General features: G+C 39.2%; 1 protein-coding gene across 3 annotated transcripts in view; it reads left to right on the top strand.

Moving 5' to 3' along the window:
* MACROD2 (mono-ADP ribosylhydrolase 2) overlaps positions 1–22,306 on the top strand; it is an 845,829-nt gene that overhangs the window by 578,728 nt on the left and 244,795 nt on the right. For all 3 annotated transcript variants that reach the window (XM_030946263.1, XM_030946261.1, XM_030946262.1), the window contains exon 8: positions 20,071–20,144. In XM_030946263.1, coding sequence (XP_030802123.1) covers positions 20,071–20,144 — 74 coding nt within the window. The remainder of the gene's footprint in view (positions 1–20,070; positions 20,145–22,306) is intronic.

The raw sequence follows: 22,306 nt of genomic DNA, 5'->3' as shown, positions 1-22,306 counted from the left end.
ACCGTTTTGTTTTGGGTGTCTTTTAACCATATTCATTATTAGATGTAGTGTGAAAACACAGTCATTATAATAATATCTTTTTCATGCCTTCCCACATTTCAGCACTTAGCAGTGATTTCATTTACCTGTGCACTCTGGCTTAACTAGTCTTGCATGTAATCTTAGTTACACCCCACGTTCTGTGTACTTTGGCAGCTAGAACAAGATGTCCAATGGCAAGATTTCTATTCCTTTTAATACCATGCAATTGTTTTATCTGGAGTTGACAAATGTAAACAGAAGGAAGCTGCCATGAAACCTGATGAGCATGATGCCCTTAGTTCCCATGATATAATTTTAGGTCGTTCTGTGAGGAGCAGAGAGTCTGGCTCAATAATCCTCGTGATTCCCTTTCAGCCTGAGGTATCCCATGACTCTGAGTGTATTCAGCTGAGTCCCACTCACAGCTTAAAACTCATTCTGTGAGGACAGAAAAGTAGTGCAAGTCTTTGTGTGTCCTTGCAGAGCTTTTAAAAGGCCTGACACACTGAAGTTGAGTAGGAGTAATATTTGTGGTGTCACATATATCAAATAGTTTTACCACAAAGGTTGTTGACCTTTGATATCTTTTTGAACTTCTGTGAACTGCATTAGATAGTACATGCCTCAGGAAAACAGCTTCTGTTTTCCATTAATTCCTCAGGTTTTAGTGCAAAGGGTCTATCTGTGATCTGGCCACAGAATATTGTGATGCTGGGCCTTATTTGTCCTACTTTTTATCCTCCATAGCAGACATTATCTCTTATTGTTTATTTATGCAATATCTATTGTAATGGTCCTAGTCAGTGTTGGAGACCCTTAATACTACTCCAGTACAAGCACAGAAGGTCACCATATATATAAATTTACATTACCAATGTCATCTCTCATTCTTAACTTTGGTCACTCCAAGAAGTTTGGAAGAAGGGTGTGTGAGAATATGGAGACTCTTAGGTGGCTTGTGAGAGGTAAAAATGCATTGCTGCAAGGGCAAATATCTTTCTCCTGAAATGAAAGAAAGGATCAAAAGAATAGACCTGCTACTCTGAGTCTCATCAAAGTACCTGAAAGTCAAGATAAAGGCATGTCTGGCTCTGAGAGTTATTCACTGTGTTGTCCTTTTTCCTGCATCTTTGTTAAATTGTGATGCTGCCATATATCATTGGAAAGGGCAACTGCCACTGAGGCAGAATAGCAGAGCTGAGAGGTTCTGTGTAGTGAATGACTAATCCTGTTCCTAAGCCAAAATCCTGTTTATAAGATGTATTCTGCAGCTCTGCACACTGCAGATCGTGTTGGCACCTGGGTTAATGGAGGGCCACCTTGGGCCTGGAAGAGAGTCAGTTGTGCCTTTTTATCTTGGGAATGTATTTAAAGCTGCTGTGTGCTGCACATGCTGGCAAAATGTTCACCTGTCTTCTGTCTCAAGGTGTGATGTGCCAGAAAATCAAGTACTGTGAATTACAACAGTGGAAGGAAGCATCTATTACAATGCTCTGATTTTTTTTTTTTTTTTTGGTAGTAAAAGGGATTTTCTTTTTAACTAGTAATTTCTGAGGTAATAAAAAGTTAGATTTATACACATACTTTCAATTTATGCAACTCAAGTAACTTGCTGGTGATTGTATCGATGAATTAAACAGATTGCATGCATGCATTGCCAGGGCTGTGGTGTTATTTCTCAAATTCCATATTAATAATTATTCATAAAATATCAGGTTGTTGTGGAATTGTTTCCTGTTTAATTAATCTATCAGAATCTGATTATTCAGTTTAAGTTAGTTTCTTGTATGGAGGAAATATTACACAGCTAGTAAGAACACATAAGGCTTATTGCAGAGGAAATGCAGCAAGAGTCAGAATTTACCTTTCTGTGAGTACTGCTCGGGAGAAAGTTCTAATCCTTTCCAGAGCTTCTGTGCAGAGCAGAATCATTGCTAGGTTTGTTTACTTGGCAGTAATTGTATACATATTAAATTCTCCTTCAGGTTTATTCAGGGTGAGGTTCACAGAAACAAATGTGCGCCTTCTTGTTGAAGAGTGTTAAGTCAGAAATTCAGCGCATATAAACAAGGTGACTACGAAAACAAGTGTGAGTGGGCTTTTTGTGTACCTGCCAGGCAGGATAGAAGTCACCCAGTTACACTGTAGAGCTGGTTTGGGCAGGGGGAAATCACCTTCTGCTTTAAAACACACTTTGGGTCAGGCTTCTGCTCAATAGAGCTGCTTTTGGTTTATTTCTGAGCTGTCACTACTGCAGGAAAGGACTGGTTCAAGGGGTGTTCTGCGAGAAGATAACTGTAATTGGCAATCCATTTCTTCATTTCCATGCTATAGCCAGCCTTGACAAATTAATCATGATCAAATACAGGCTGTGGGAAGGGGGTGACCCACGTAGCATAGAAGAAAAATGAGGCCCTGTGCTGGCATGACAGACTAATCCTTCAACTCACCCATTTGACTGAATGAGGGGACTTGTTGTTGTGCCTGTCACCAGCACCGCCCATAAACAAACTGCTCACTCTCAGTCAGAGGGCTTGGCGGGGGTGATAAAGGTTATTGAGAGCATCCCAACGCCTCATCCATCACTGATGTGGGATACAGAGCTCCTGGATAAGTCCTCAGGAGGAAAAGTCACAGTGGCTTACAAGTTCCTGCCTTGAAGAGAGAACGACCTGAATTGTGTTCGTGGAGGGATTTTGTGTCGGATCCCATGGGAACCAAAATGACTCCTTGGTTTGGCAGGATATGTTATGGCTACTACAAAAAACAGCAAAAATTTGGGGTTGAAGTTTAGATTATATAAGGGTCCCTTCCAACCCAAGCCATTCCACGATTCTGTTAATATTGCTGGCAGGTCTGAGTGGTTATAGCTCCACACAGACTCTGATTTTGTCCCGGGGAACAGGAGGTAAGCTGGTTCCAGATGGAAAGGAAAACAATGGCAGCCTAAAGAAAATTATTTACTCTGACAGCTGTGTAGAGAACTTCGGAATTTTTGGTAGATGTTTGCTTAACTGTATTCATTCTTCTTATCTGTTTTTTGGAAGTGTGCAGCAGCTGTGTGGCTTCTAGAGTTACATGAGGAATATGGGACTCCTTTAACTAGCCTACTCACAGTAGTACTCACAGTAATGTTCTTTACTTACTAATGTACTTTTTTCTATCTATGGCTATGATTTTAGGTTTTCATCTGCTAACTAAATGGAAACACAACTAAGTTAATGTTGGAGTACACTGGTTTCAGAGAAGCCATGGTGATTTGCACTAGCTGTGAAATATCAAGAGGAATAAATGTGGTTTTTTGTAGTTGACTCTATTCACTTTGAATAACTGCATTGAGCTCTGCAGAGGAGAAATCCAGTCCAAAGTATTGTACCTTTTTAAAAATATTTTATTTGGGCAGGAAAGACTTTATCTTACTTTTTCTTGAAAGAATATCTAGCCCCTTGAAAAGAACATTGCTTTAAAGTCTGATTTGTAAACGATTTGTATATCTCTTTTATTCCTTTCAGTATATTACTTATATATGAGAATGAAAGTACTTGCTTTCCTATAAATTACTAGATGATAATCTGTATCTATCATTTTCCAATTTCGTTTTGGACAATGCAGCATATCATTCCTCCCAACCCCCCCTTTCCTCTGTCATGTTTGAAAGAACCCTTTAACAGAAATATGGTATAATTTAAAGGGTAACAATTTCTTGTATGTGATGCTGTGGCAGTGGAGGAATTTTTGCCCCCTTCTGTTCCATTTCTCTTTGGAATACAAACATTAAACCTTCATTTGCAGGGAGCATCCCATATAGAAAATATAATAGTTCATCATACGTTGTGACTTGTTTCTCTTACAAACCAAATTTTGGGTTGCTTAATCCAGTGGAGTAGCACTTCCAGGTCACTCCTTGAGGAATGTGCTATTCAATGTGAATAATTTTATGGCACTTCTGCATGGGGAAGTCCTGGTTCAGAAACCCCTAAGCTAAATAAGAGCTGATATAAATGTCAGCATTTGTTCAGCTACCAGCCAGTACTGTATGTTCTTTATCCATTTTCTTGTTTCTCAGTTTTGCTGGACAAAAAAGTATTTCTAAACCACAAAAGACACCAAATGAAGTGTTTAGCATTTTGATGAGAAAAATACAGTGTAGGAATACGTAGAATTTAAGATTAAGAAAAACAGGTGCATCCTTAGGACGAGAGTAAATGGACTGTTCAAGTGGTGACCAGTGTGTGGTGTGTAGTTTCAGCTTTATGTACCAGCTCATTATCCAGTGCTGGAAGAATGGAGTATCAGTTTTATGCAGAATGCTTATCACTGTAAATTGCCCAGTGTAGGCTGTGAGCTGCAGACAGTGCAATCATAATAGCTTCCAAACCAATGCACTTTTATGGATTCAGAGCATTAGTCATTCTCTTATGCCCTTAATTACCATTAGGTAGTTACACTTGTGTCTGTAATAGGTGCTAAACATTCTGCCGCTGATAGGTTTTTAACTATTCTTTTTGTTGTAGCAGTAAACTCGCTATAGCTGACTGTTAGGAGGCCAGAACATTATTTTTTAGCCTAGTGCCATTAGGAACATGTCCAAAGGCATTTTGAGTTGTATTTGCAGGTTGGTTGTAGCCTTCTCCGTTTGGTTTGGTTTTCAGGGTGGTTTTTTCCTGTCTTTAGGAAAGAGAGTAAAGAACAATTCTGCTGCTAAGCTGGCACTGCTTGATTAAGAGATGATGTTTCTTTCCCTTTTTGCCTAGTTTACAAAGTGAGAAAGGAAGGAAACCTGATAGATTTTTCACAGTACTAGAAACAATATAGAAGAAACTAGTGATGCCATTTACATGCTGGCCATGCCAGTCAGTGCCCTAGAAATCTTCTGTTGTATTTTGCTATCAGCATTATAAGCTACAATTTACTAGTTTTCAGTAAAGCAATGAATCACTGATGTATAGTAGGCCCTTCCCCCCCCAAAAAAAGAGTGAGATTCAAAGTTCCCTTTTAATCAAAGCTGCTACCCATGATTCAGGTAATGAGAATGCATGTTGGCATTGCTTCCATGTCATTCCTAATGAGGATTTCATGTTATGGAATCCTATACCCGTCTCTCAGTTGTGTAGTGTGGTGTAGTTGTCAATGTTTTATTGACTATCAGTAAACAGAAGCAGTGACTGCAGTTACCCTGACTGGTGGCCAAGAGTTAGAGAATGTGCAACTGACAAATTTGAGGGTAACTCCCCACAAATATTTTCCGTTGATATTTTCCAAAGTTGTACACAAGTGATGTGGGAATACGTAACTACTCTGGCCTTGAATTTCTTTAATAATGCCAGCATATTCAAAATGGTCTTGCTAAGGGCAGTCAGTGGTGTTCTGGCTGTGGAATTTGAGGCATTTGAGGTTAAAGAATTAGCTTCCAAATCCTTTCTTAACTTGTTCCATGTTTTCAAGACTCTCTTTGCTAGTTGTTGACCTTCTTCTGAGTTTTCCATGTTGATTACATGGCATTTATGCTGACCTTAACTAAGCTGAGCATTTTCTGAAAAGGAATAAATAGAAACATTTCTCCATCAGCACTAATGCCAATAAAACATAGGCTTAAAGTTCATAAAAATATATTAATTTAAAATTGCATATGATTTCAAGAAATTATCTACTTTCAAAAATTTGGATTTGATAACAAGTTATGTCTGCTTGATAGACCAATTTCTACAAATTATTGAAGTTTCATGGTATCAAAGCTTTCTGCTGGGAAGAGGTCACCTTGATATTTGTACTGAATAAATTTCAGCCTTGGCTCCACGTTTTATCATTCTTGATGTCTTAAATTTTCCCTTACCTCCACAGTTTTTTTTAATCTACTTATTTTTATTATTTGTTTTTATGACTTACTGTCAACATATTTCACTGATTTTCTACTTACTAAACAAAATGGTTCTGTCTGAATTTCATGTGTAGCCTTAATTTTGTAACTTTTAATGTATGATCTGTGCTATTTAGGTTACTCTGTATTTATTGCTTGTTTTTGTCACTGCCTACTAAATACATTAATGTCTACAGATCTCTAAATTGTAAGGCTGCTCTCTTCCCCAAAAATGTCAGGACTGATGATGAAATTCTCTTTTCCTTGATGATAAATCTGAATCTCCACACAGTAAATGGTAGAAGACAATCATGGGCTTTGGCCCAATCCTGAATTATCTGTCTATAACGTTCAGTGCTTAAGAAAGTATCATCACATGAGCACACGTTAGATGCAGTTATTTAAAAGACACTTTGTTTTATCAAAAACTGCCAAAACCACCACCATCAAACACCCAGAAAGTCCTGTCTAAGTACAATTTGTACTCCAGTTCCAGCTGCTGTGAGAGTGCTCAGCCCGCAACTGCCCCAAGCAGGCACTCATGGCCTCCTCAGGTCTGTCAGTCCACCTCCTGGGCAAACCATTTCAACCCCAAAAAGCATGGCTGGGTGAAAAACCACCTATACTGAAGCTGTTGAATCCAATCCAACCAAATTTGGATCCACATCCAACCGATTTGGCACAAAGCAAAGGATGTCCACACAAATGTTTCAGCCAGCAGGGCTGAGCATGGAGTAACTCCTGGGGGAACAAGGGTGTGACAGTTGCACCTTCAGTTCTTAGAACTGGATTTAGAAGGTAATGTTTTTCCACATTCTGAATTTGCTTTGTTCCAAATGGATTGTGGGCTTTTTTTATTTGTTTACTGGATTTTCAAAAGTACTTCAACCGTTTCAAAGCATCAGTTCTTTTTTTGGTGTGTTTCTGGTGGTATTATCCCATGCATCATGTGAGAACGGTAGATGTGGAATCTGATGGGAAATCATAAGAAACAAAATTGATGTTAAAATTTTAGCACAAGAAATGTCCCAGAAGCTCACACATTCATTGTTTCTTCCCTTAACTCTGTTATTGCACGCAAGCTCTTTCAAATGTATTCTAAGCAGTTTTTAAACTGTTTGCAAAAGTATGTCTGACTGCTAACATTTTTCCTTCTTCCTGCTCTTTCAATCAGTTTAGAGGATTTGCCTTAACATTCCTGCTGGAGAGGGGATGTCTGAATATGACTTTTGGTGCTTGCATGAACTCAGATAACCTGCAGCAATTAGTCTTCTGGTTTCTTCAAATTATTTTGTTTCACAGAGGTTTAATTGTAATCTCCTATTTTCTAAGGAATACAAATCCTTCTTCCTTAGCCTTTCTGAATTTTAGAGATCCTTCTTTCATTTGGATGCCCACCATTTTATTTCTGTATTCCTAGAATACTTTAAGTTAAGACTGCTGGTTATACAGTGGTTTCAACACAGCTTGATTAGTACCCATTACAGTGCTAGTATAATTTATTTTTTACTTATTCTTAAATGGTTTATATAGAAACTGTGCCTTTCCTCTTTGCAATAATTTTAAATAATAATATTCAGACTCTCAGTGGCATAACACCACAAACTTTGAGTATGTTATTCTTTTTCAATCTCCTAATAGTTAGTGTAACTACTGTGAATTGGGAGTTCTTTTTGCATGTGATTGGGACTTCTTTTTGCAGGCTTTGAAGTTGTGTGTCTTGGTGAAGAAAAAAGAGTAGAACATGTAAAATGTTTTATGGCAGAGGAATCTGTGGCTGTATGGCAGCTTGATGTTGGCTGACAGATGCCCACCCAGCCACTTGCTTCATTCTCTTCCTCCTCAGCAGGACAGGGGGAAAGACAAGATGAAGAAATATGTGCACCAAGATAAAGACAGGGAGATGATTTGCCAAGTACCACAATGGGCAAAACAGTCCTAATTTGGGGAAAATTAATTTAATGTATTGTCACTTAAAATAGATTTACCTAGTAAGATGCAGAGGTCTTCCCTGAACCCCACCTTTCCCAGGCTCAACATCACACCCTCACTCCCAAATCTTTTCCGACCTCCTGCAAGAGAAGCTTGCAGAACTGTTTCTAATTCTTTCTTTCCCCTCACTCCTAGGTTCTGTTATTCCCTTTCTAGATTTTGATCCATGCATTGATACATACATACAACTTTCCATCCTTTGTGCAGTTTTGGGGTTTTTTAAACTGGTTTCTGTTCACAGAAATGTGAGGGGAAACTGAGGCTACTGTCTGCATACCAGTAATTCACTGAAATAATCCCAACCCAACTCAATATTGCACTGCTATTTTTCACAATCTGCAGATGTGCAGCTATCATGATAAAGTGAACTATCTTGTGTGTAATTGTATGTGTAGTGAGGAGGCTTTGATAAAATTAATGGAAATCACATTGACTAAACTGTTCCCTAAGCTTGATTCTAAGTCTAACATTATTTTTTGTGATGTAACAAGCTCTTTCAATTGACAACTTCTTTTTACATATCCCCCAATTTTAAAAATCTTCTATTTCCCCTCATTCGCCTCATTGTTTAACAATCAATAAGGTTTCTCCATGCAAAGCATTTAATGCTTTTCCATATCCCTTCTGCTAATCTGCCTGGGATGCCATGTTTCCCAGAGGATTAGTTGTGTTTGACTGTGGCATGGACCTGCCTTGCAAGGCTGGTTTTCCCCAGGAGTTGTGTGGGTCACCTCATGCCCACCATACACATAACCTAAATTTATTAAAGTGCTAGAACAAACAACCCCTTTGCAGCCACATGGCCACATTTAGATGGAAATTGAGGTGGGAGGTCAATTTTCACTTTAAGACTAGGTTTGGAGATGCCTGGGTTTTTAAGTGAATGTCTTTAAATCTCACTTGTCTGACAGGTAGTAAGAAATTTACATTTAAATTGTCCAGATCAGGTTCTTATTTGTACTGCATTGTTGGACAAAAGAGATTTCTTAGTCTTCCAAATCCTGCACTGCTTGATCTGACCAAGCATAGCACTGGTTCTTTTGTTTCAAATCTGGACATTCCTTCTGACAACAGTAATTGTCATTTTCTCTGTCATTGCTTTTTACCCTGTTTCAATTTGAATATTGTTCAAAATTTCTTGATAAACATGTGTGTTTGGGCTTTATGTTTCCCCCTGAAGAGTGGTATCTCACAAAATTGAATAATTTTACTTTAAGGCTGGATTTACCGCTGTTGGTCTAATCAGAAATTTTGATATTTGTTACACCTTTCTGAATACTAGGAAATCCCATTCCTTCCTAAAGCAGCCCATGTTTGCTCATATAATTATTTAAAAATAAATTTTTAAAACCCCAACAATACACTGGCAACTTACCAGAATACATGTTGAAAATGCTACTTAAAACAAGTACAATAAGACCTAAAGTTCAAATCAAGATTAAATTGGATTTGAGTTTCTGGAATTGCATGTGCCATTAACTGGTTATTTAATTTCCTTTTTGATTGAAGAATGCAAGACTCAATAAAAGCGCATAATTGTGAGTGAAATGCAAATCAGAGATGTTAGGAGAAATCATATTTGTAACAAAAACTTGTTTAACAATTAGTACTGGGATCTTTTGAAACCCTGAATTATCTGATGAGGTCTGGATTATTTTGTTGATCAGCTACCAGTATTGGGTTTAAAAAGCAACTGCTTCTTGGGGGGATTGTTAGTCAAAAGTGTTCGGATGAGGATGTTCCAAAAGATAAGGTTATTTTCATATTTTACCCATTAGTTTTTTTACACCCTTTAGCATTTGAGATCTTGCTCAGAGTATCAGAAGTGTGTAATGCACCATTGTAACCAGACACGTTTGCTGAAATCAGAGTTTTAAATCTCAATTTTTCCTTACTCTTGCTTTAATCCAGTTTTTCCCATTACTCCAAACTTTGTCTTCTAACCACTTTTCATCTGTTGTGTATAGTGCTGTAATCTCAGAACATCCAGAAAGGTTTTTCAGTGCAGCTTTGGGAGGAAGGTTGAAGAGGTGCTAGTGGATTCCATGTAGTTTTTGTTGAAAAAGTTGTTGCTGCAATGCATCCTGAAATGAAGATAAATAGTGTAGATTGGCTGGTTGCTGATAGATGCTGGAACATAAAATCCAATAAGGCACATTGTGACCCTTGCAGGACAAAAAAGAAGGATTTGTGGAGCTGACCTCTTGCCAGGGAAATGACTACTACAGAAATGAAGCAGCATCTGGGCAAGGGGGAAAAAATTCTTTCTCTTAAAAAATTAATACATAAAATTGTTGAGCTAGTGCAATGATGCATCAAGTCCAACAACCTGCACAAGCACTTTTTTATCAGCGTGCATGTAGTATGTGTTCAAATAGCATGAATTGCCTTTCTGTTCAGTGAAGAACAAGCCATTAAACATCACATTTAGAATGCACCCCCTCTCTGTTCCTCCCAAGTGCACTGGCATTTTTGAACTCCAGATTAGATGAAATATTTCAGGTGTGAGTTGTTGTAGATTTCCTGAATACAGTAGCTGCTGGTGTGACCCTTTTATTATGGTTTACTGCAGTCTGAGGCAAGAATTGAAAAAAAATCCCTGGTGTGAATAATAAAGACAAACCAAGAATCAATAATGCATTTGTTAAAAAGACTAAACTAAGTAGATTAATGTGCCAGACATAGTGTCCTGCTTTTTCACCCAACCTGCCCTGTAACTTTCTTCCTCGTGTCTTTTGGGAAAAAAAGATAAAAGAACAATTTTATTTCCTTTTTTTTTTCTTTTTTCTTTCACAAGGAGTAAGTATATATTGTTTCAGCTGATTATGTGCTCTTAGGAAATCTTTGATTTCCCTTGGAGAGGAGATAAGAACAGTGCTTCAGCAGAAATAATGTCAGATAGTTTTGTTTGTTCTTGTACGTGGATGGACTTCCCCAAAAGCTCTGTTGGTTTTAGATGATCCAGCGTGGTCTTTGTGTTGTATCTGCCAGAGCAATTGAACATGGTGGAAGTGATTTAAGGGCTAGAGCTGGGCTAGCAACACTGTCTGTGTTCTTTATGTGATTTTGTATTTTTTTCACTATTGCCTGTGCATGTTTCATTCCTCTGAAGTTTCTCAGACTTTCTGTGCTGCCATTTTCCTTTATTTTGCTGTGGTGGCTTATGTCCATTACATGCATGTGTTTCCCCTAGCTCTTGTAACTCCTGTCATGCTGTGCTGCCTATTTGAGACAAGGTACTGAGAGTTCCTGTAGGGGGATAGAATATAAGAAAATAAAGATGGTGTAGAAAGTAATCTCACCCCTAAGGAGTTGCAGCTGGGCCAGTTGCCAGAGATTAGGAGCAGGCCTGACTTTACCAGGCCACAGCTGTAACCAGTGAGAAGAAGAGTGCTATAAAAGAGTGGGGTGGGTGGGTGAGAAGGGAACTGGGGTCAGCTGGCAGCTTTGTGAAGAAGAAAGAGTCAGTGCTCTGAGGAGACGCCCACAAGAAACACCAAGAAGATATGGAACTTTTGTGATAAGGAGACAGCAGTGTGGAACCCCTGCAATAAGATGACAACAAGCTCCAGCAAAGCCAGTAGCCCTGATGCTTTCTCTTACATTCAGCCCTTCTTCCCAGCACCCTACTCCCCATCTTGCAGCAAAAGGTTCCATGCTCCCTTCCTCTCCTCCACTTCCTCCACATCTATCTGCTTCTCCTCAGTGCATTTTCCTTCATTTTGCTGTGGTGGCTTATGTCCATTACATGCATGTGTTTCCCCTAGCTCTTGTAACTCCTGTCATGCTGTGCTACCTATTCGAGACAAAGTACTGAGAGTTCCTGTAGGGGGATAGAATATAAGAGAATAAAGATGGTGTAGAAAGTAATCTCACCCCTAAGGAGTTGCAGCTGGGCCAATTATCAAAGATTAGGAGCAGGCCTGACTTTACCAGGCCACAGCTGTAACCAGTGAGAAGAAGAGGGCTATAAAAGAGTGGGGTGGCTGGGTGAGAAGGGAGCTGGGGTCAGTTGGCTGCTTTGCGAAGAAGAAGGAGTCAGTGCTCTGAGGAGGTGCCCACAAGAAACACCAAGGAGGTATGGAACTTTTGCGATAAGGAAACAGGAGTATGGAACCCCTGCAATAAGATGACAACAAGCTCCAGCAAAGCCAGTAGCCCTGATGCTTTCTCTTACATTCAGCCCTTCTTCTGAAAATCCTACTCCCCATCTTGCAGCAAAAGGTTCCATGCTCCCTGCCTCTCCTCCTCTTGCTCCACCTCAATCTGCTGCTCCTCAGTGCATTTTCCTGGCTCCCACTCTCTGCATAAAGATCCATCAGCAAGAGGAGTGAGCCTCTCATGGCAATTCCTACCCCTTCTCCCCCTGCCCAGCCTGTGGTGGCAGATGCATTAGTAGACATCCAAAACTCAGTAAGGAGTGCCACATCAAGAATATCCCTACTTCAGATAAGCCTTCAATTAGAGCCTGCCATCAATAGCAGAATGCCACGAGGAACAGTGCTTGGCAAGGTACAGAATCATTACTTTATTCCCACTGCTGAACAGATCATCCCTTGGTGCTTAGAGACAGGGTGTGTCAAGGAGGGCTTGGGATGGTGTCAGTGTAGGTTAAGGAGGTCCAATGCCCTGGACCCCACGTTTCAACAGCAAGTACCACTTTCAAGTGGAATTCAAAGTGTGTGGGTGCATAGGGGTTGGTTTGGTTGGGTTTTGTCTCCTGTGGCATTAGCAAGACACTTTAGGAAGGTAGGATTGATTCCTTACACTTTGCTGCACTTGAGAACAACAGGGCATTTTTATTTAAATCAGTGGGTAGAATAAATATTTAACCATGTTGGAATTGTAACTAGACTGAGGCCAATATCCCATTGCTGTGCAATTCAGTGTATGATGGGAGATTTCACAGCTGACTAGTGCTTTACACTTTGTTTCAAATTACTCTGGCTGTATTATGTTGCCACCCTAAAACCCAACTTGCTTGTTATATATGGCAAAATAGAAGATTTAACACTCTGCATTAAGAAGCTCATGTGCACTTTGAGATCTCTTTCAATTAACATTTCTTTGTACAACGTTTGTTTCTGGAATAGCAATTCTGGTTATGGTATAAAGTGTATTTAAAGGAGAATGATGTGCTTGAGCTCAGGAGCAGCTGTATACATGTGTTTAAACAGCTGTATGCTTTACACAGACATTGCATATGCACTCTCATAGGCAGATTTTGTAATTGCAAAACTACCTGTGTGAGTATATCTTCCACTTGCATTTGCATTGTGTAGGCTTTCTCCTCCCATAGGAGAATGCTAATGGCAAGAGCAGTGAGATCTTTTTGCTTTCAGTGTTGCACTGGTATCTGTCTGATCTTTCCCCTACTGTGCTCATCCTGAAGCCTAATTTTCTGCTTGGGCATTAGTAATTCCCTGACAGACAGAAAAGCTCCATCACACAGCACAGTAAACAGCACAGCTACGAAGCAGTTTTGCTTCCCAGAGTCTCCAAGTATTGCTTGCTATGTTTTTTACAAGACTGCTACAGAATCCATTTCTCCATGATGTATTCCCTGCAAGCATACTCCTTTACAAATGCTGGAAAAGCGAAACCAAAACCTAGACTTCTAATAAAAAGAATCTACTACTACTGCAGAAAAGTGAAAATTTTACACACATGCAAATCTCCTTCAGAATGGCATTATGATATTTCTTGCAGCAAGGTACTCGTAGGGGAACACTCTTCCCAGTAGTACAAGTGTAAATGTATTTTCACTAAACCTTTGTCCCCCCTCCAATGCTAATAAATATCAAACAACTCAGTAAACTTGAAATCTATTTTTTCTTCAGTGGAATCTTTAGACTTACTGGTGCAAGCCTCTGCTCACATGACCTCCATGATCACAGTGATGTGTCTGCTCAGCTGACACTTCTAACACAGTTATATGGCAGGTATTAATCCAATTATACCAACATGGTGGAGCATGAAGTGAAGCATGGTGTGATATTGTGTATTTCAGAGAGAACAGCTGTGACCTAGTTTGTCTCGCACTGTAGCCACCTTTTGGCAACTTTCAGCTGCAGCCCTAAGCTGAGCCCAGACAAAGAAAAGCACCTGAGCTGCAGATGGTGCAGGTGAGGTGATGTGCTGATCAGACAAGAGGCCCCTCTCAGCCAGCATGCCCTGGGCACCTCTTCTGACAAGCCAAGGCTGAGCAAGCCCTGTTACCAAGACAGTCCATGTGTCTCGACCTCCAACTTGTCTCGATTTTGCTGGCTTGTGTGAGTTTCATCATGTTCCCTGGTGCCAGCATTGACCCTGACTGACTTTACCAGGGATCCCTGTCTTACCCAGTGCACTTCTGTGGATGAAGAAAGGCTCTCCCTTATTTCAATTCTCTACCAGCTTTGTGTCACTGTATCAGAGCAGAAAAGTTCTTTTGAGTTTCTTTATTAACCACCTTCTACCAGCTGCATCTGTCATGTCAGCTGAATGCAAGTGGAAATGATTCTTCAGGAACTGCATGTAGTTTTCTATTGCTGCTGAATTTTTGACTCAAGGAAAATCTAAAGGTTTGCACCTTTCTTAGGAGCAATTGAGAAGCATGTAATGATTTCTTCAGAATAATGTTTTGTTTATGTGTTTTGAAAATTTCTTATTTCCCCTTCTTTATTTTACATGAATGATAATTAATTACTGTAGCACAGTCTGTGAAGGATACAGTGAATTGGTGCAGCTTTGTTTCTTGGGGTAACAGAAAGGTTACCGGCTTTTCACAGTACTTAATTCCATTTTCTTAGAGTTAGTTTCTGAGTGGACAGCAAATAAGGTTTTCTCTGGCTGAATGAGTTCAATAAGGCAAGGTAGGTTATTTAGCAGAAGATTCATGGCTCTTCAGTTTAGTCTTCAATGTAGCTCATCCAAATAAGGGTACTTTCTTTCCAAGTTATGAGTCCGCAAAAATGATCAGGTAGGAACTTAGCTTGTTTGACCAATCGCTATATGACAATGATTATTAAAAAAAAAAAAAAAAAGAGAAAAAGGAGAGTGAGTGAAAAAAAGGCAAAAAGCTCAAGAATAGCAAGACAATAAGCTTTTTGGTAGAATACTATCATCTCCCTCCAAACAGAATGGATTTACCATGGTAATGGGAATCAACATGAATTCATGAGTGAATTCATTTTGACTACTAAAATACATCTCTGACAAGATGATTATATGGGATCAGTTGCAAGATTATTCTGTTTATTTCACAGCTGAAGGACAGGGGGATGTATTGAGTTAACCCTACCTCAGGCATGCTGGCCTGTGCATCTCATTTGTTCTCTTTTGTTGTCCTAAGCACTGTCTGCATTGTCAATAGCTGGCCTTAGCCCACGTGGCTATAATGAAGTGCAGTTATTTATGTGTTGGTTGTGATTCAGAAGGCATTTACAGTGCAAATAATCATATCAGGTTTCAGAACATGTATGGAATAAATTCTTAGTAATTCTTTCCCACTTATTTCCTTTAAGGCATCTTTGTATTCCATGCCATCTGGTGCTGATGATTCCCATATAGCAAGTACTTGATGCACGGTGGAGATACCCTGTCATACTGACTGCAGAGATGGCCTTCAATGCAGTCACCCAGTTTAAAAATGTGACAAGCTACTATTTGGAGAGCATCATTTATATATCCGTAAACATACTGACAAATTTATAAACTTAAAACATGGAAGTTTTTCCGTTTTAACAGTCTTGTTGATTAAGCTGTGGGACTCAGGGTTGATTTTAGCCCACAGGAACAGTCTGCAAACTGTTACATCTTGATATGTGCACAAATATGCCAGTGTAGATATTTTTCTGAGGAAAATATGAAAATACATAATGATTATTTGTGTTGATGTGCTTTTGGTTCTTTTCATGATTTGCTTCACAATTAAACCATTAAAACTGGCAAATAAGAATATTAAGCCCGTACGAGCCTTTTAGAATCCATAGAGAAGGGAACATTTTAAATTAATAAAAACCTGCCTAGCACTTAGGCTGTGCTAGCAAAAAAGGATAGAGCCCTTTTTTTACCAGAAGGAGTTGATTTACAGAAAACATTAGGTATCTCAGTTGAACTGACAGATTATAACACTTACCACTACAGCTACTGAAGTGATTTTTCTGGATTGACATTTGCTTGTTAGTATTATAGCCCTCCTGTTATCATCTGTTATCTTAATCCTCAGGTAGATCATATTAAAGTTTGAGTACTTAATACCTGTGTTTTGTTAATGGGCTTTTCATGGGGAGGCAGCATTACCTGATTGTAAGTTTGACATTTTTTGTAAGGCTGGATCAAGCCCAGTAAAAGAGGCAGATAAAGCTACCAGCACCTCCACAAAGTTTAGGAGTCCCTGAAATTGATTTCTGCTAGCTTTGTGTCTCAAAACCCTTGTTGCTCTGTTATGCTTTGAATAACGTTATGCAGGGCTGGAGTTGGACTCTGTGATCCTTGTGGATACATTTCAACTCAGAATTTATCTGTCCAATATCAGAAAAACATATACCAGCACTCCATAGAATCATAAGTCTATGATTCTATGGACTTCTGGTATATGTTTTTCTGATATTGCACAGATAAATTAGGCAGAGTAACAGACATTCACAATTAGTAAATGTTTCTCCACTGAATCCCCCAAGCACAAAAGACTGAGCATTTACACAAGGGTGTCTAACAACAGGGAATTCATTGCATATTTTGTGTACTTTGATGAAACAGGAGATTTATGTTCTTACCAGTTGCATTCCAGGGAAGAAATACAAAATGTAATGGGACTATCAGTGTAAATCTCTAGTTACTATCTTAGTTCTCCTCCACACTCCTCTAAAACAGCACATTTATTTCATATCAGATCCATCCAAATAATTCTGCTATATCTTATCATGCCTTTGCAGGAAAATTATGGCCATGATGGCTGCAAGCACTGTCACAGCCTAGAGCTTGCTTTGCCAGCTGTTTCACAGGTCAGGGTTACAGTTGCCAGGAATAAGTTGGTAAAACCCTGGAAAGAGTTGCAGAATCTTGTAAGTTTGAAGACCTCTCAAAGAAAGCTTTCCTAGGCTGTCACTGTGGGTAGTATCTGTGCAAAGACATACCAAAAGCAGTGGAGATCAGATGAGGTGCATTTATGTGATGGTAGCAAGGTGCACACCCTGGTTCCTGCTGACTTAGAAGGTTTGCACCCACTGTGCCATCAGCCGTGATGATGAAAGCTCTGCTGTAAAGGGTGGCTGCTGAACTCAGAGGGGCACCAGAGTGGCTCCTGCTCATATCCAGGATTTTGCTGAACTTGAGGAGCTGGGATCCTGGTAATGGATGGTGAGATGGGATCAGTTGGCACTCCCAAATGCAGATGGTGGCAGTAAAATTGTCACTTGCTGAAGCAGCTCTTCAGGAAGCAGACACAGCCTGCCCTGATTTTTGGTATGGATGGGTATGTTGCCAAGGTGTTTGCTGTGGCAGTGGGGGATGTAAAAAACTCAGTCCAAGTTAAATACCTGTGTCTGTGGGTTGGTTCACTTCCCCACACACCTGTCCATGACATACAACCTGCCAGCCTTCTCTTTTTCTCCATGCGGACAAACACAGTGAAGTCCTGAACCTCATGGCCAATGTGTGATTTTTTGTGCCCTTGTCCTTTTCAGTATGCTGGAGGAGCACTCACTGCAGTAACATGGCCCAGTGTCACTCATTACTTTACCTGTTTTATCTTTTGTGAAATTGAGCCTTTAGCCAGAATTGCCTGAGCTGCTGCTCCAGCAGTCAGTAAACTGTGAGGCACCTCGAGCTCATTTCTCTCAAGTAATTTGATTCCCACGTGCTTCCTGAGATTGCTTTTTCACTGAAAGAGGGGATGGGGATGCAGATGGGAGCAAACCAGAAATGTTATGGCAGGCAAATGTAGGCTAGAGATAAAAACAATGCAAAAGTGTGTTTTAACAGATCCCATCTTGCTTTATCTTCCTTTAACCCAGTCCTATAAACAAAAATGTTTTTCTGTTTGAGAATTGGACACACAGGGGCTTTTGTGCTGGTGCAAGGTTTGCAACAGGAGGCTAATTCCATCCTGCTTCTGCATATAGTCAGTAAGATGATCCTTTCCATAAAATTTGCAGAAATGTATGTAAAATGCTAATTAGATTATTTGGGGGGGGGAGCTGATCATAAAAGGCTCTGATGGATTTCAACATATTTTCTGAAATCACACACAGAATTCAAGGCTGTTTATTTAGGTTGCTGCACTGTTTCCTTTACATTGTGGTGACTTAGTAGTAATTGAAAACCAGTTTTCTAGATAAGGTTCTATTTAAGGCTGGTTAGTATGGCAGCAGTTTCTAAACAGTGTACAATTTATGGAAAGATTCTATACAATACCCAGTGCTTTATCACCATTTTGGCCAGCTACCCTGCTGCAAGTGAGTGAAAAACAAGCCTGAAAGGTTAATCTTGCTGGGGGGAGCATTGTTCTGAAAATAAACCGTTCAGTGCATAAACAATAGTATATCAGTTGTCTGAAATACGCATTTGTCCCTCTGCATGGTGTTCATTTTATGTCCAGGCAGAGCTACCACACTCAGGGTATGGAATTTCTGTGTGAAAAAGCCCCAGTTTGTCAGCAAGGATATTACTAATTTGAGCAGATGGTCTGCTTAGAGCTCTGTTATTTTATATTATGAAAATGAGGCTGCTGGAAGTCCCCGCTCTGGGTTTCGTTGTGGTCGTTAGCTGGTGTCATGAGACATATGCCTTGATGACATCAGCAGCATTATTAAATGTTACAAGAATTTATTTTCCCAGCAGCAATGGAAGTATCCACAGTAACATTTTTGTAGGGTCTAAGCTAGTTTTCTGTCTTGGACTTGGTAACTATATTTTTTAAAATGTAAAAATATGCTTTATTGAGAAACGTATTCAAAGGGCACACATGCTAAATGTTGGTATTATCCAAAATTGAGTATTTTGCTTGTTTTTCTTGATGAATTGTTGTCATCTGTCACTTCAGAAGAGTACACATGCTGCTGGAGCAAATCTTTGCAGAGTCAATGTACAGGGAGTGATGTTTTGGGAATGTGATTCAGTGGAGGGATTTTGGTTTGAGTTGGGTTTTTTCCTAATCTTGCATTGCACAAAATCTGAAAAAAATGGTTAAAGAAAATACAAGTCTAAAAGCTGAACATTTATAATTTGTTGCAGTATCTGTGTTTCAGCTTATGGTGCAAGGGTGATGTAAGAAAGGCTGTATCTACACAGCTGTATGCCAAATTTCACGACTCTTTCTAACCCTGTTGCTTGCTTGTCCACTGTGCCTGCAGCTCCACCTCTTCAAAGCCTGTTCTATTAATCTCACCTACTGAGAGAGATTCATACAGCTTATGGGGTTTTATTTTTAAATCCTCACAGAAATGATTTGCTGCCCCCAAGTCAGGAATTTAAAGGAAAATTAAATTAAGGTGCCTAAGTAATGAAAGCATCCATGGATTTGATAGGTAGAAACCATCAAAGCAAAAAGTCTGTATCCCTGGAAAGAGTTTTGTTATTGTTTAGTGCTGGGGGGAATTACTATTGCTTATGTATCATGCAACACAAGGTCTTAAGTTCATATACTTATGCTTCATGAATTCTTTAATTTCCAAAGTTGTTTGTTATGATTCAGGTCATAAATTGAGAGATTTCCAAATCAAACATTTCTCTCTTTATAAGGCCTATGGCACTGGGGTCATGGGGTGGTGTAGTTTTGCTGACAGATGGATTAAAAAAAGAAAGCCTTTAGAAAGCCCTTATGCCTTAAGAAATGTCTGAATTTTTCTTGCTGCCATGAAATGTAAGCCTAGTATTTGTTACTGTGATATATGTGTTGAATGCTTGCCTGCCTACTATGACACGTGTACAGCTCTCTATTGTTTCTTCTTTTCTTGAGCAGTGGACTTCTCTTAACTAGAGTAAAGGAAAAAAAATCCAATAAAACATTGTTGTGCCTATTTTCAATTTATTTAGCTGGGGGAAGATGTAACAGATGTTGCCTAAAAGCTTTATACAAATCTGTGAAGAAGGGAGTTGACCAACTGTAATTCCAAAATATTTTAAAGAATAGAAAGGAAAAAAACCCAGATTTTTGTTTTCTTGTATATAAAAGAAATTATGCCTTTTATTTATCTTCCATTTCTTATCTTTTTTAGGTTTTCCAAATGAGCCTGCTGCTGTCATTGCCCTTAGCACTATTAAGGAATGGTTAAGCAAGAATCAAAATGAGGTATGGAACAAATTTTTTTTTTTTCAGATTTCTGTTTAAGGTTATGGTCTTTGACTCCAAATCTGTGAAAAGAGTAAACATAGGCTTGAGCCTTGAAGTCTTTTATTATTTAGTCTTAAGACCAGTGAAGTCAGGTCAGGACATTTTAGCCAGGGGAAGATTCTTATATGTAAAAGCTATACTAGAGTTCAAAGGAAATACCTTTGTTTGAAACCATACTGTGCATTTTCTGTGCATTGTAATCTTTCCTGGCAAAGCAGAAGACTGTTCTCTTCCTAAGCTGTTTCTGAGTGTCAGAGTTTTTGGGTAATAATGAGGAGATTCTTGGAAAGGAAATGTGCATACCAGTTGTCACTGGAAATGGCCACCAAAGGTCAGTGGTGTGCCAGAGGTCACTTTACAGTAAACCTGTAGGTTCCTATTTTATGTTTTCATTAATTTTTTGGTTTACTTCTATTTAGTGTCACTAAATATATAATTTTTATTAGTACTGGTCATCTTCCAGTGGCAATGTAATAGTGATTATTTGTACAAGACAAAAAATGATTTTAGCAGAATGATCTGCATCTCTCCCCTTCCCAGTGTTTGTCTTTCTCTGTTCCTAGTGTTGGGTTGCAGAAGTGCAGCAAAAAAGTGGCAAAACAAATCTTCATGTCTTAAAGTGACAGTCTGCCTGTTTCCTCATGACCATAGCCAGCAGATTTCAGACAGTTAAAGCTGTTTGGTATTTTGTCTGAAAACATTGAACAAAGCATTCAGTGGAGAAGCACTGCAGACAAGGACATAATTAGTAGTATTTTTCCTCTAGCAATATATTTAGGGAGCCTATTTTTTCCCAAGCATCTGATATATCAGTTTATGAATTTAGTGGGTTTATGTGGTTTTGTTTGAGTTTTTTGCCAAATTTGGATTGAAAGGAAGTAATATGTTGAGGTTTGAGTGGTACAGTTGAGGTTTGCAAACCTGGAGGTGCACTAAGGAGGGCACTGTCCTGTTTGGACACTGATTCTTTCAGCACTGAGTACTTGGTTGTTGTGGCTTTTGCTGCTGTCACTGTTGCTTCCCACAGCTAGAAAGCTGAGCAGTGAAGCAGAAATTTGGGGTAGACAGACTTGATTAACACTATTAGGGCCTAAATCTCATCAGCTTAGCCCTAAACTTACATTTTTGGGATCTTGTCTGTTTGTAACTTTAATCTTGATGTGTAAGGTTAGAACCAATACGTTTGTGGTGCTTATCATCTTATAATTTCTCCTAGCTTCATTTTTACCTCATCATTTAAAAAATAGGCTAAAAGGTTTGGTTTTGTTTTTTGCTCCAGAAATAAGGTTTTCTTCCTCAAAAGCGGAGTCTCTATTGTATATACACCTCCTGCCTCCCTCCTCACAAACTTCAATTTAACCAGAATTGCTTGTAAATAAGTAGCTGTAGTTTATAATATTTGGACAGTGAAAGGAGCCCAGGCTGTCCTAACTACAAAGCAATTATTTAAAGTTATCCTACTCATCTTACACCACAGTTGTTTTTTCAATTTGGACTATTACAGCTCATAGTTGTTGTCTTAAATGTGTTTTTCTTAACATCCTGAATCCCAGCCTCGCCAAGCTGAGGTCTCACTCTGTTTGATGCACTTGAAGACATATGGGTGGTGCAATTATTGCATATTACTGATGATGGTGATGATGACTCAGAGCTGTTCCCCCAGAGTTTTTGTTGGTTTTCAAAGGAAGTGGAGTATTAGGTTTCTGTCAAGATATGTTTGGTTATCCACAGCTTTGTACTTTCTCACATGAAGCTTACTATCTTCCTAAGGTTTTTCCACAATCCATTGGCTTAAGTTTTAGATATGGCATACTAGCATGTTTTACTTGTTGTAAACAGGACAGCAGCAAATTAAGATACTTAATTTTATTGAGGACAGCAGTATCTTTTGCAGTAAAAGGGATCTTTGGGAAGCATACCATTACTGGGTTTCTGTCATTTAATGCATATAGCAACGTGAGCATAGTTACCTGGTTTAAAAGAACTGATGTAGCTCTGTGCCAGGTGTCAATCTGATCCATTTTATATTGTTATGGAACCACAGAATGTTTTGCATTGCAAGGAACCTTGAAGTGCATCTAATTCCAGCCCCTGCTGCGGACAGGGATGCTACCCACTAT

Source organism: Camarhynchus parvulus, chromosome 3 (assembly GCF_901933205.1).
Source record: "Camarhynchus parvulus chromosome 3, STF_HiC, whole genome shotgun sequence".
Taxonomy (NCBI): Eukaryota; Metazoa; Chordata; class Aves; order Passeriformes; family Thraupidae; genus Camarhynchus; species Camarhynchus parvulus.
The sequence above is the reverse complement of the archived record's forward strand: the minus strand, read 5'-3'. Positions and strand labels throughout refer to the sequence as shown.